Genomic DNA, 15,495 nt, shown 5'->3' with positions numbered 1-15,495 from the left:
ATACAAACCCCCAACCCAAAAATAAAAATGTACTAATTTTACTATTGAAAAAAAGACAATATCATGATCGTTGTGTATATTTTATGAAATTATATAGTGTATTTATAATGTAATCCAATACTATGACGAAAGTGGTGTATTCACGATGTTATATGAAGGTCAATTCAACCAGAAATCTATGGGTTAAAAATCACAACCTGAATAACCCTAAAATGAATAGTCCTCAACTCGATAGGCTGGTCTGAAATTTATCTGAGCCCCATAGGATTAGCCCGAAATAAGTTAATTCTCAATATTTTATTTTCAATTTTTATTATTTTTTTCAAACTTTTAAAGGTCAATAAAATATTAGGAGTAGTATTTTTTAAAAACGTACGTAAAAATATGTATATTGATTCATTATATTGAAACTTATAGTACTCATTATTGTATTTTATTTACTTTACTTTTACACTTATTATAAAACAATATACGTAAAAGTTAAAAATAATTACTACTCATGTAGGAATAAAAATTGTATTCTGTGTCACTATATGAGTTACATATTTGTTCAACTTAAAATAATCATAATTTGTATTTATATTCATATCTTATAGATATAAAAATCATAAATAGAAATATATTAATTAAAAATATTACTATTTCTATCCCTAATAATTTGTCACAATTTGATCCGGCATTGATTTTAAGAAATGTAATAGAAATTGAGTTGAAAAGGTTAGTGACATGTGAGTTCTACTTTTGTATACTACTCCTTATTAGCTTATAACAAAATGTGAGTGAGAATGAATTAGTGGAATATGAGGTTAATTACAAAAAATGATAATAAAAGTGAAATGTGATAAATTTTTTAGAATTTTGAGAGTAGTATAAAAATTAGTGAGACGTATCAGTTTGAGGGGTTATCCCGAAATCTGAGAGGCTAGAGTTGAAAATATAAAACCGGAAAATTCTCAACTTGAATAGTATGCAGTCAAATAGCTGACAAATCGAGCCATATGGCACGCTTGAAATCCCTACACGATACATGCATAGAAAGCAAAGAGTGAAAATTCCGATAGATGAAATCTTAAATCTGTAATTATGTGATATCCCTTTATAAGTAAAGTTCAATTACTGAAAACATAAACTTCGGTTAAAACGTGTTTAGGGCAAATTATGAGGTCTGGTCCACCATTTTCCCTAACGAAACGGCACTTACTCTCCTAAGAATTATTTTCCCCACCACTAATTTCAACTCCAACTATCCAAAAATAATGCCAAATCGCCTCTTAATAAAACCAACTATTCATTGCCACAAAATTCCCAAATAATTTACTACTACTAATTATTCGATTAAATGCGGAATCCCACTTTGGTCAAGTGGGCATGCCTAAAACTAAATGCATTTGATTTTTGCTCATCCCACAGATCTCCTCTTATTGTCACACGGCTAATCACATTTACATTTAACAATGTCAAGTTTTCACTTAAAAAATATTGGGTTGTAGTATTAGAATTCGTGAATTGAGTCAAGGAAAAACTTCTAATTTATTCTGTGAGTCTGCTCCATGGGTTGCCACCAGTGGTTACAAAAATTTATCAGTTTGCTTGACTTGCATAAAAGCAAATTATAATAATTTGTATATTTCTGTAACCTCTCTTAGTTCTCGAGAATACCCTCGTAATATTACAAGGCACTCGGAAAATCAAGGGCTTTTAAAGAAAAAAAATAAAGAAAAAAGAGAGGAATTGAATGCAGTGGTCGCATGTTACATGTTTTCGTGAACTTATATTAGATTTTTGGGGTATTAATTGTGTTTTGCCGTTTTACACAAAAATATAACCTCAAAAACAATCCATAATCTAATTTGTGTAATTTTAATTTTCTTTTTAATTTCGTTTCATGTGTATATATTCCCAGGGTGGAGGAATGCTTGTCACCTACTCCTTTTTAGCTTCTCCACACTGTATGTATTGTACAGTACTTGTTAAAAAAAAAAACACACAGAGAGACACGGTGAGTGTGTGATAGAAGGAAGTTAGTAAGTTGTTATTTTGATTTGTTAATTTTGGGATGGAGAAGAAACACAGATGCAAGCTCTGTTTCAGAAAATTCGCGAACGGGAGAGCTCTAGGCGGGCACATGAGATCTCACATGATGAAGTTTTACGCAGAGGATTCGCTGCCGTCGTCGCCGGTGAGATCGATCTCGGACACGACGCCGGAGGAACACGTGGCGCGCTGCCTGATGATGATGTCAAGGGACACGTGGCACCGGAGATATGAGGAAGAAGGCGAACAGAAAGTAATTGTGAAGAATAAATATAGGTGCGAGGAATGCAAGAAGCTGTTCCGGTCGTATCAAGCATTGGGCGGTCACAGAGCCAGTCACAAAAAGATCAAAGTCGGCGGCGTTAAGAATCACCAGTGCCCCTTCTGCCGCAGGATTTTTCCGTCGGGGCAAGCGCTTGGCGGCCACAAGAGATCGCATTTCCTCCAGAATTCGTCAAGAATTTCTCAGGTTTTGAGCATAGATCTGAATTTGCCGGCGCCGGTTGACGATGATGAAGGGACCCAAATTGCGATTTCAATTTTGAGGTAAAAACTTAAATGGATGTATGTTACTGTAAGTGTAACTACTAGCTGAATTTTGCATTAATACAGAAAAAACACATTTATTTGGATGTTGCTCTTACACTGTTGAAGGTTCACATAATTTTGCACAGCACTTTTATTTATCCGTGTTTGATAAAGAAATTGGAAATTCGATCACAGAAAAAGCATGGTTATTCCAACTGTCAGTGTACAATTGAGGAAGAGTTCATCGATTCCAAAACTCTTTTTTACTCTTTTATCAGTTACACTGCATGATAATGTCTACTGCAGTCTCTGTAGAAATTCATAATGGAAACTCCATTGAAAGGAGGAACTTTTATTTACTCAAAATAGAGAATTACAAGATATGAAACAACATATAGGAATGAGAGCTATTTATATGAGATAGCTCAAGCTAAGATGAAAAATATCTTCCTAACTAACTTTCCAACTAACTAGACGTCACCACGGTTCGGAACCGCCGGTTCCGGTTCGAAAAAAAATAGAACCGGAACCGAACCGGCCAAGGATCGGCGGTTCCGGTTCCGGAACCGTGAACCGCCGGTTCACGTGAACCGCGGAACCGCCTAGGTTTGCCCGGTTCCGGGCCGGTTCATCAGGTTCGGCGGTTTTTTTTTTTTTTGCATTTTAAATTTGTAATTCAAGTAAAATATGTAGATATATTTGCATAAATAAAATTAGAATAAAGCGATGTTCAAATGAAATTTTATTGATACAAATTACAACTTTAAAATTACAAATTACAGCTTTAAAATTACAAATTACAACTTAAAATTTACAAATTACAACTTTAAAATTACAAATTACAACTTTAAAATTACAAATTACAACTTTAAAATTGCAAACTACAAACAACTTTAAAATTACAAATTACAACTTAAAATTTACAAATTACAACTTAAAATTACAAATTACAACTTATTACTTAACATTACAAATTACAACTTTAAAATTACAAATTACAACAATTACAAATCGAAAAATTTAAATACAAGTTACTTACAACAATTACAAGTTACAACAATTACAAATCGAAAAATTTAAATACAAGTTACAACAATTACAAATCGAAAAATTTAAATACAAGTTACAACAATTACAAATCGAAAAATTTAAATACAAGTTACAACAATTACAAGTTACAACAATTACAAATTTACAACTTACAAGTGTTGACAAAAAAGACTTAGAAGATCATTAAAAGATATTCCTCATTTGATAGGTATCTTATTGGTGAAAAAGTGGGTATCTTTGGGGCAGATGGTACTGGAACACAAATTTATATATGGAATCTGGATGAATGAGGATCAAATTATAGTTTAAAATGGGAAGCTGGGTTCACTGGCGGGAGTTCGTTTCATCGTCGAACTCAGATGAATATACCACCCTGATGGCCTGATGAAATGAACTCCCGCCAGTGAACCCAGCTTCCCATTTTAAACTATAATCTGATCCCCATTCATCCAGATTCCATATATAAATTTGTGTTCCAGTACCATCTGCCCCAAAGATACCCACCTTTTTCACCAATAAGATACTTATCAAATGGAGAATAGAGAAATTGAGATTGAGAGAGAAATTCTTATTAACACAGTTACACAAGAATGGGGTGAGTAGAAATGAAGAGGATTGGGGGGTATTTATAGGGGAAAATTGTGATTTTAAAAAAAAAATTTTGAAAAACACGGCGGAAACCGCCGGTTTATCGCCGGAACCGCCGGTTTTCGGCGGAAACCAGCGGTTTAGGCGTCCGTTTGAATTTTCAAAATTTGGAAAAAACGGCGGGAACCGCCGATTTGCCGTCGGAACCGCCGGTTTTCGGCGGAACTGGCGGTTTTGCCGGTGGAAACCGGCGGTTTCCGCCCATGGTTTCGGTCAAATCCGGCGGCCGCGGGCCCGGTTTCTGAAAAGGCTAGGAGTAGGCTTGAAATTGTACCGGGAACCGCCGAACCGGCGGTTCCGGCAAAACCGCCGGTTCCGAACCGCCGGTTACGGTTAGCGAAAAATTGGAATCGGAACCGGCCCGGCCGAACCGGCGGTTTCGGTGCCGGTTCGAACCGCCGCCGACGGTTCCGGTTCCGGTTCGGAACCGCCGGTGACGGTTCCGGGCCGGTTCGTCCTGTTCGGTTCGAATTGGGGACCTCTACAACTAACTCATTTCCCTTTAACACTTATGCTGACTAAGAGCTGACGTGTAGATGACTAGACTCCACCTCATTGCTTCCTCACTCTCATGAATGCACACAATTCATTTCCTTCAACATGCCCCGTCAAAATGGACTGTATATGCTATTGAAGTTCATCTTGTCTAAGATATTCTTGAAAGCACTTTCTCCTTGTGGCTTGGTGAAGATATCAGCCAACTGTAGGTTATTCCGTATGTGCAAGGGCTTAATCACTCCATTCAAATATTTCTCTCTAATTGTGTGACAATCAATTTCTATATGCTTTGTTCTCTCATGGAAAACTGGGTTGGAGCATATATAGATGGCTGATTGATTATCACAATACAAAGGAACAACCTTTTCTACTTTTACTCAAAAATCACCAAGTATGGCCACAACCCATACTATTTCACAAGTAGCTTGAGCCATAGCACTATATTCTGCCTCTGCAGGTGATCTAGAGATTGTGTTATGCTTCTTAGCTTTCCAAGAGATCATGGAATTTTCAAGGAAGAGGCAATATCATCTCATAGATTTTCTTGTATCAAGGCAGGCAGCCCAATCTGCATCTGAAAATATACTCAGATTTGGCTTGCTTGCTGCTGCTGGAGTAAAATAGACCATGACCTGGGCTTGCTTTCAGGTATTTCAGAACCTTCTCATCTGCTTGCCACTGTTCAATGCACGGTTTTGAAACGTACTGACTCAATTTGTTAACTGCAAAGGTAATATCTGGTCTTATGATGCAGAGATAGAGAAGTCTTCCAATTAATCTTCTATACTTGGAAGCATCTTCCAATGGTGTTCCTGAATCCGGTTGCAACTTCTTCAGAGGATCCATGAGAATTGCTGATGGTTTACTACCCATAAAGCCTGTATCCTTTAGCAAATCCATGGTGTATTTTCTCTGTGAAATCTGGATCCCTTTCTTATTTCTAGCTATTTCAAGTCCAAGAACATATTTCAGATCACCAAGGTCTTTGAACTTGAAGTGCTGTGTCAGAAACATCTTGAAGTCATTAGTCATCTATGGATCTGTAGTAGCAACCAAGATATCATCTACATAGACCACTATTCCAAAGAATCCAGTAGCACCATCAGATTTATAGAAAAATGAATGATCAGGTGTTGACTGGTGTAATCCAAAGCCTTTGAGAACTTCTAATAATTTCAGATACCACTATCTTGAAGCTTGCTTCAGACCATAGAGTGATTTATTCAACTTACAAACCAATGTTGACTCAGGAGTAGCCCCTTCAACAGTCAGCCTATCTACTTCAAGACCCGGTGGTAGAGTCATGTAGATATCTTCTTCTAAATCTCCATAAAGAAAAGCATTATTGACATCTAAATGAGTTAAAGACCAGCCCTTGATTGCAGCCAAAGCAAGCATCATCTTTACTGTTGTAAGCTTAGCAACTGGAGAGAAAGTATCTAGAAAATCAATCCCTTCAAGTTTTGTGAAGCCTTTGGCTACTAATCTGGCCTTTTAACTCTCCACTGAAGCATCAACATTATACTTCACCTTATAAACCCATTTGCAATCAATTGGTACTTTTCCTGGGGGCAACACAGTTATGAACCAAGTATCAGTCCTCACAAAAGCAGAAAACTCTTCTTGCATTGCCAACTGCCACTCTTTTATAGGTGCGGCTTGTTTGTAAATAGTGGGTTCATAGATGGCAGACATGAGGACAACATACTTTAGGTATTCAGGAGTGAGTTTTGAGAGGGAAAAATTAGTTGAGATTGGATAGAGAGATGAATGAGAGACATTATTGCACACAAAATCTGTTAAGTGTGCTGGTTGTTTTGTGGATCTGCCTGCTCATGTGATTGTTGAGCTAGGCTGATTATTTGATGATGGTGAATTCAGTGGAGGAGAAGAAGAGGGATTGGTGTTATTTGTAGTGTCAGAGGATGGGAAATTTATCTGAGAAATTTCTAGAAAATCAGATGGTATGAGATGAGAGAAAGGGAAGACATCTTCATGAAAGACAACATGCCTTGTTATGATTTCTTGCTTGCAATCCACTTCAAGCAATTTATATCCTCTGTAATTAGAAGGATAGCCTAGAAGAACACATTTAGTGGCTCTATGTGAGAACTTATCTCTGCCTCTGTGCAAAGTTGAAGCATAGCACATGCATCCAATCACTCTTAGGTGTGTGTATGAGGGAACTTTTTGGAAGAGGGCTTGAAAAGGTGTGATATTTTTCGGTAGTTCAGAAGAGGGGGTTCTGTTTATGAGATAGGAGACATTTAGAATGCAATCTCCCCAATACTGTATAGGCAAATGAGATTGAAACAAGAGGCTTCTAGAAACATTTAGGAGATGTTTATATTTTCTTTCAACCTGGGCATTTTGTTGTGGAGTTTCAACACAAGAATGTTGTATAATGGTTCCAAAGGAAGTATATAAAGAAGGGAGGTTGAACTCTGGTGCATTGTCAGTTCTTATGGCTTTGATTTTTCTGAAAAATTGAGGATGGAATGCACATCTGATTTATTTTGCATCAGAAAAGTCCACACAAAACGTGAACAATAATCAACAATAGTATGGAAATACTTGTATCCCTGGTTAGTGTTGGGATTGAAAGGTCCCCAAACATCACAATGTATGAGATCAAATATCTCAGAGGCAATAGAGTCTGATTTATTGAATGAAAGGTGTTGCTGTTTAGATAAAAGACAGATTTCACATAAGGAATGATTTTTGTTGCTGAAAGAAAGAATATCAGACATAGATTTCAACTTGTTGAAAGATAAATGACCAAGCCTCATATGCCAGGTATCTATACTAACAACTGAATTGATACTAAGAGAATCCGATATGGGGTTACTAGCAGAAGTGGAAGCACCTTTGTGAAGGTTAGCCTCAGAATCCAGATTTGTTTTTTCCAAAAAACACCCGTTGTGGGCGAGGGGGTTTAGGCAGACCCCTAACCCGTGAATAAGATCAAAATGTAATATTCCAAAACATGATTCTAGCCCAAAAGTGACTAGAATCCAAAACAAGAACATGAAAATGCAAACCAGAGGTCCCACAAGCCGGGATCCTCCATGCTATCAAAAATAAACTATGAACTAAATAAACAAAAGGGAGAAACAAATATAAAGTAATGCAAACTACCATGTGAACAAGATCAATCCACATCTCTACGTCGGAAACGGAAGTTAGGATATCCCAGCTGGTCCATCCTAACAAGCGCCTTCAGATACCGAGGCATAGAGACTGAATCATAGTATGTCAGGGCAGGGGTCTGGACCCCCTACCTGCCAGAAAGTCTGCATCACGGTTTCCTTCTCTGTGAGAATCGAACCTTCCGCTGAGAAGTCATACTCCGGATCAAAGTCATATGATGTCTAAGATCCACAGAGCCAAGTTGTCCAGATGACAACAAGGTAACCAGAGCCGCTGACTCCAGCTCTATCCAAATATGTGTAGAAAGCTCCAAGCCATCTCCAAATCCCGAATCAGAGCCAAAAGCTCCGCCTCAAAGCTCGAAGAGACAGCTACCGGAGAGTGTACAGATTGAGAGTGTACAAGTTTCCCAATCGACTACCCCTCCCAATCACAGTTGCCTGAGAAGCTTCCTGAATTTCAAGAGAATCAGGTGTGAAAATGACATTACAAGACAAGAAATTTGTCAAGGAACTCACAGATATGAGATTAAAAGTGAATGAAGGAACATAGAGAACAGAGTGAAGAGTTATAGAGGGGCTCAAACACACTGTTCCTATGTGAGAGATAGAAGCTGTTGCACCATTAGGTAATCTGACAGAAGCATTCTGGATAGATGATGTAGAGCTAAAAAGAGATAGGTTGCAACATACATGATGAGTAGCTCCTGTATCCAGAAGCCAAACAGCCGGTGGTATGGAAATATTGGCAGTAAAAGGAAGATACAAGGTTGTACCTGAGAATGGAGGAGACATTGTTGGTGGTGGTGGATTTTGTGGTGCGGCTGAAGGAGATGAGGAGGTGGTGGCCCGCTGACTTTGTAAGAGAGCAATCAGCTGTTGACACTGATCATAGGTAGGCATAGCTTGTGCTGCAGCAGATTGAGAACCTGCAGATTTCTCACTTAAATCTGTGGAACAATCATCAACAAAATTAACAGACATAGATGTTCCAAACTCTTTAGGACTCAGTTTGAATTTGCCTTTCCCAAATCCTGGTGGAAATTCGTGAAGAACAAAACACTTATCAACCGTGTGATTTGTTTTTCCGCAATGAGAACACAATATGTTCTTATTAAACGAAGATGAAGCAGCATTAGCCATATACGGTTGTTCACTCTGAGGTAATCGTGCAAAAGATGTGTTGTTGCCTTCAATTGACCTCTGCCTTTCCTCTTGTAATACTAGAGAATACACCTTGGACAAATTCGGCAAAGGAACCATAGACCAGATATGAGATCGGATCTGAGAATAGGAGGCATTCAAATCGATTAAAAATTGCATAACACACTCTTCTTCCTGGTGATTACGCCATTTAGTTGAGGTGTGGCATCTGCAAGTGGTGCATACGCACCATGAGACCAGTTGGGTGTCCTTGTACTCATCCTAAACTATGCGCAGATTAGTGAAGTCTCATAGACATCATCATTTCCTTGAGATAGCGCCATAATTTTCTGGCGAAGTTGATAAACACTAGCTGAATCACACACAGAGAATCGATCACGCAGATCTAACCAGATTTCCCAAGCATCTTCCAGATACATAATGCTCGAGCAGATTTGTGGTGAAATTGAATTTATAATCCAAGAGATAACCATGTTGTTGCAACAGATCCAAGCTGAAAGAAGGAGATCTCCATCATCTGGTCGAGTTAGAGCTCCATTGACAAATTGTAGCTTGTTTTTAGCGATCAAGGCTGCAATCACAGATCAACTCCAGTTGGTGTAGTTTGAGCCGATTAGATGTTGAGGAACAAGTTGCAGAGTTGGATTATCGCTCGGATGCAAGTAGTACGGACTGGAAATGTCCTCAAATTGATATGGAATGGCATTACCGCCGCCACCGCCGTTGGCATTACCACCGCCGCCTGCCGTTCATCGTCGATCAATTGACGAAGAAAATGAAGTGGAAGAAAAGATATTCACTGATACAATGTAGAAATTCATAATGGAAACTCCATTGAAAGGAGGAACTTTTATTTACTCAAAATAGAGAATTACAAGATATGAAACAACATATAGGAACGAGAGCTATTTATATGAGATAACTCAAGCTAAGATGAAAAATATCTTCCTAACTAAGTTTCCAACTATCTCATTTCCCTTTCACACTTATGCTGACTAAGAGCCGACGTGTAGATGACTAGACTCCACCTCATTGCTTCCTCACAGTCATGCATGCACACGATCCATTTCCTTCAACAGTCTCTGAAAAACTGTTGGTTGCAGCAATCAATGCTGGTGATTTTGTTTTGCATAAAATGATAATTGAAATTTGGATTTTTGGGCAGTCTCTTTGCTAAACATGTGAAAATAAATGGGGAAATCTTGAGTTTTATTTTTCATAAAAGAAAGGAATTTTGTAATACTATTCGAATATCGTAGAGGCCATTTAGACTACCACTAGCACTGTTCATGTCATAGAGTCTAAGAGCATCTGCAACGGTGGACGGACGGCGTCCGTCCGTCCGTGCCGCTAGCAAGGACGAGCTCCACCACCGCTGCGCTTGCGCCGCTGGCACGGTGCTGCTCGATGCATCGAGCACGTCCGTGCCAGCGAGCAGCTGATGTGGCGGCACGCGATTGGGCAACGACCTAGCCGTTGCCTTTGAATTTTTTTAATTAAAAATCAGTTTTTAATTTAAAAAACCGATTAAAAATATAAAAAAATTTCCACTTCCCAAAAAAAAATATTCATTATTTACCGTTTTCCATCATTTTTTTATTTTATTTTTATTTTTTTCCCGCAAAAATACACATTTTCATCTATAAATACCCCACTTTCTCACCCAAAAATTCACCCCACACTACACAATTCTCATTTACACTCTCTAATTTTCATTCTCATTCTCATTCTCACCTTCATTCTCTCATATCCATTCTCAATCTTTCTTCCACTCTTACAACATAACAATGTCCGGCCAAGGCGATGACCCCCCGCCCTCCCACGGTTGGAACCCCGAATGGTTCGGTTCACAACTGTTTCCTAGTCCGAAAACGGAATATTCGGCCCCTCCTCAAACCCAAAGTTCGGGCGTTCCGGGTGGCTACCGGCCATACCCAATCGACGACCAAGGTGCCCCCGAAGGGCGATACGGGTGGACACCGGAGCCTAGGCCGACCTCCCCCTCCTAAACTCCGACTCCTCCTACTCGCGGTGTCCGCACACCGTACACTCCGGCGGAGATAGATAAATTGTTCACGGCGTACTTGGAAATCTCTGATGATCCGGCGGTTGGCACGAACCAATCCGGCGATCACTTTTGGTGGAGCATCGCTAGCCGGTACAATGAAAACCGACCGTCGGGAACAATCTAGCGCAACGAGAGTATGGTGCGCAACGCCATCTACCGAGCCAACGATGAAATTGGCAAGTTCAATGGCTATTTCATCCAGGAAGAGCGGAATGTGGGGAGCAGCCGGAGCGAGGTCGACATCATCACTGCCGCGTTGAGCACCTACCAATCCATGAACTAAAAGTCGTTCAAGTACCTCAACGTTTGGCAGGAGACGCGGACGCACCCGAAGTATATGGGAGGCGTAACATCCTCCTCTAGCGGCTCCTCCAAACGGTCAAGGTTGGTATCCCTATCCGACGCCGGCTCCGAAGAAGTGGCTAGCCAACTCGCCGGAGCTAACTTGGGTAGCCCCGACGCCGGCTTGAGCGGTTCCCAACGCCGACCGCAAGGAAGGAAGAAGGCGGCGGCCAACCGCGGTCGAGCCGCAGCTGCAACCGTCGATGCTCCAGTTCCCGCTCCCGTTCCCGTTCCATATGCGCCACCTCCACCCCCCACCAACTCGTTGTGGCAACTTTTGGCCCAACTCAATATGGCCGATAGGTCCACTATGGCCCCCTCGCAACTTCGATCGCACAAGGCCATGATATTGGGCCCCCAAAAACAATTGGGGGTAATGCCGCCGGATGAGTAGTCGTCCACGGGGGTATTTTTAGCTTTTAATTATGTAATTTTTAATTTTTAGGAGTTTAATTATGTAATTTATTATTTTTAGGTATTTTTAGTATTTTAATTATGTAATTTTTAATTTTTAGGATTTTAATTATGTCTTTTTTATTTTATTTGTAATTTGTAATATTTATTGTGGTTTTTTTAATGAATTTTAATTTTATGGAAATGTTTTTGTTTAATTGAATTTTAAATTGAATTGTGCTCGTCCTTGCGGAAGAGCACAGCTATGGGTGTTGTGCTCTTGCCAGAGAGCAGACAGAAAAAGTGGGGTCGGGCCCACAACCGTGCTCGCTGGCAAGAGCACAGTTGTGGGTGCTCTAAACTATTACTTGTGCTTTAATTTTAAATTTTTACAACTTTTAATGTAGTTGTATAACTATTGTTAATTTTTTCTTTTCTCTGGATAACTGAGTCTTCATGAATTATTTTCCACATCTCATGTTGACATCATTTTGCTAGAAAAAAGTAGTAGTACTAGTTTTACAGAGACAAGTTTGACCACTTCCCAAGTAACTTTACTTGGAAGAAAAAGAATGAGTCAACAAGTAACTCTGGCATGGTCTACTTTGAAAATATAGTAAAGTACGAATTATAATCGACAAAGATGACAAGTGAAATGCGCTAAATTAAGATGAAAAATTATTACTAACACTGGCGTGAGATAAGTCAAGAGTAATCAAAATTGGGCAAATTTTGGATTCAAATCATAAATTATGCATCCAAAAATAAGTTTGAATTCAAAATAAAAATGTTATAGTAGTACTACTTATAATGTTTTATGAAAAATGATCGTCTCCCTTTTAGAATGGTCGCTTTTCTGCTAAAAGAGATGGCAAAAGAAAGTGTACGCAAAGTAGCCAATAAGTGTAAATTGGAGAATATACCACTTCTCTTTTGCTTCCTGCCAAGTGGGTCAACTACGTAGATATTTTTTATTTATACTATTAAATCAGAAAATAGGTTCAAATATCACAAATTGATGATTTATTGTTATTACATTGTTGGTCTTTTCATACTTTAAATTGAAGGACAATTGTGGTCTTTTACATAGTTTTACTTGATAGGACGTCTTAAAACGTTGAAACCAATTTAACGAGCAATTTATTTCATTTTGGGCGTAAGAGATAAGTTTGGCCATCCCTAGTCAACGAGTACATAAAGGGTTGGAATAAATGAATAATTATGTGACAGCACCTATTATTATTCATCTAACTTGTTTGCATATGAAATTGCCATAAAATTTTCCAAACCGTGACGTGAGTCCGTCAAGGAGAAATTTAAGGTGTTTCAAGTTGAAATTTTCAAAGTGGAAAAGACAATTAGAGAAGACATTAGTTATGAAGCATGACAAGTTCAAAGAATGAGTCACAACAATTAGCCTATTAATAATTTTTTATGCAACTCCTTCTCGATGTTAATAATAATTAAATAATGTGTCGAAAATTTTCAATACGTATATGTTATTTTTGGTCAATTGCAAAATTCTTCTTCCAAACTTAGTCACTAAAACTTGCACATTTTCTACAGTCTACCTTCTAAAATCTATATTTTCACATTCTCTATATTAAGAACTGTTAGCCCTATTTGCATTTGGTGCAAGTGCATTTATGTTTAGATGTGAAAATAACCAACCAATCTTAGTAATTGGGCATTCTATTTTAAGTCCAATGATAGTGGCCTCACCATCACTATGGAGATTTTCAAGGGCCTTTTCTTGTAACAGTGTAAGATAGAATTGTGTATGACTTTTTCATGTTTCTTTTGGACCATCTGTGGTTTCCTTGTTTTTTTTATTCTTTTGGTAGAGAAAAACAATTAAGTGTAATTCATCAGTAAAATTGATGAGCAATTATTATTCATTATCGCGTGCTGTGGTTTCCAAGTCTATTTATTGAAGAGGTCGGTCAAGTCGTATCCATCAAATTTAATGCAATTCCAAATTTTTCTTAGTTCTTTAAAATAAATTTTTACGTCAACTTTTTCCAGTTTCTGCTCCCCACCACCCATCTCAAATTTTATCTTTGCGCCTCCTTTCTGGTTAAATAGAGTAAGAAAAATAAGTTAGATTACTCCTAAATTAAAACTTACTGTATTAATTTGGTGAATTGTGGGTTGTCCCAAGTCCCAACTCGTCTATATTATATTTCCTCCGTTCCAAATTACTTAAGTCGTATTCTATTTTGGGTTGTTACAAGTTACTTGAGTCATTTATCTTTTTGGCTAAAAACAAAACATCTAATTACACTTTATTTTTTCTTTTACTTTATCATCTCTCATCTCTCATCTCTCTTACTTTATTCTCTCTTCTACTTTATTTAACTCACTAAACACAACTTTCTTAAATCTCGTGCTGAAAAGAAATGACTTAAGTAACATAGGACGAGTGACTATGGGCTTGTTGCTGAACGTAAGCGGAGAATGATAGGACAGTTCTATTGGGCCTTTATTTTTACGAATTTATAATTAAAAAAAATAAATACCACTCCACTTGAGCTATTTTTGTTATATTGAATTACTGTTAACTTATGGATTGAAATTGTGAGATATTCCAAGGCCATTAATAAAGCTATTTTTGTTATATTGAAATGATGGGATTGGAGATAGTTCAGTTATCTATCTTACCAGTCATATCTTATCAAACATGGAAAATAATCGACCTTATAGCTATTATGTTTTGTTTCTGATGAACAATGACCATGGATTCACTTATTTTGTAGTGTAATCACGAGTCCCACATCGGATCTCTGAGGGAAGTTGAAAGATGTATATATATTTTCTGTCTAACCTTAATCAGTTTGAAGCCTTTTGGGAGTGATTCAAAAACAAACCGTGTGGGCTTGACCCAAAGCGGACAATATCTAACTACTTTTGACAATCCAAACATTATGGAATTGGATTATTTCCTTCTTGGTCGAGTGATTTTCACTCGTGAAAGCTAATTCCACCCTTTTCAGTACAAGAAAGTTTATTACATGAGCTAATATTGACAAATAACAAAGTAGTACTAAGTATATAACCAGTTTATAATTTTTATTTTTAATTTTCAATAAAAGTACACAAAGAATAAAATAATCATAATTAGAGTATATTGCAACAAGTAGAAAACATGTGAACCTAAACCTAAACCATAACCTTAAACTGCACTGGTCGTCGATTTTTTAGAATGTAAATGCGTGCGCCAGTGTATATTACAGTATTATTGATGATTCTCCAAAGAATCAATAATGGCTCGCGATATCTCTATGTCAAATGTACTCTACCGGTCTAGACGTTATTTACCATTACCACTTAATATTATTAACATTATATACATGATTAAAACATATCACCATTGATCTCGTTCTTCACTAATCAGTAAGAAGGACTTAATTCACTATGGTTCTATTTAGTTTTATACACGCCAGTGTACAGTGGCGAAGCTAGATTTTTTACGATGGGGGGCCCAAGTCACTGTTAATAATTGTAGGATTCATTTGATGTTGGCGACATCAGAAGGCTCGAAATAATTAATATTTAATATTTTTAATTTTTATTTAAGTTTAACATAGATGGAAACAATTTTCAATTATGAAGTGACAAAAA

The 15,495-nt window shown here is 37.8% G+C and overlaps 1 protein-coding gene across 1 annotated transcript; it reads left to right on the top strand.

Moving 5' to 3' along the window:
* Nucleotides 1–1,948: 1,948 nt before the first annotated feature.
* LOC121800423 (zinc finger protein ZAT4-like) lies at nt 1,949–2,641 on the top strand. The gene has a single exon (XM_042199995.1). The coding sequence runs from the start codon at nt 2,057–2,059 to the stop codon at nt 2,582–2,584; it is 528 nt and encodes a 175-aa protein (XP_042055929.1). The 5' UTR covers nt 1,949–2,056; the 3' UTR covers nt 2,585–2,641.
* Nucleotides 2,642–15,495: the final 12,854 nt, after the last annotated feature.

The sequence above is a fragment of the Salvia splendens genome, chromosome 4 (genome assembly GCF_004379255.2).
Source record: "Salvia splendens isolate huo1 chromosome 4, SspV2, whole genome shotgun sequence".
NCBI lineage: Eukaryota > Viridiplantae > Streptophyta > Magnoliopsida > Lamiales > Lamiaceae > Salvia > Salvia splendens.
This window is presented reverse-complemented; position numbering and strand designations above follow the sequence as displayed.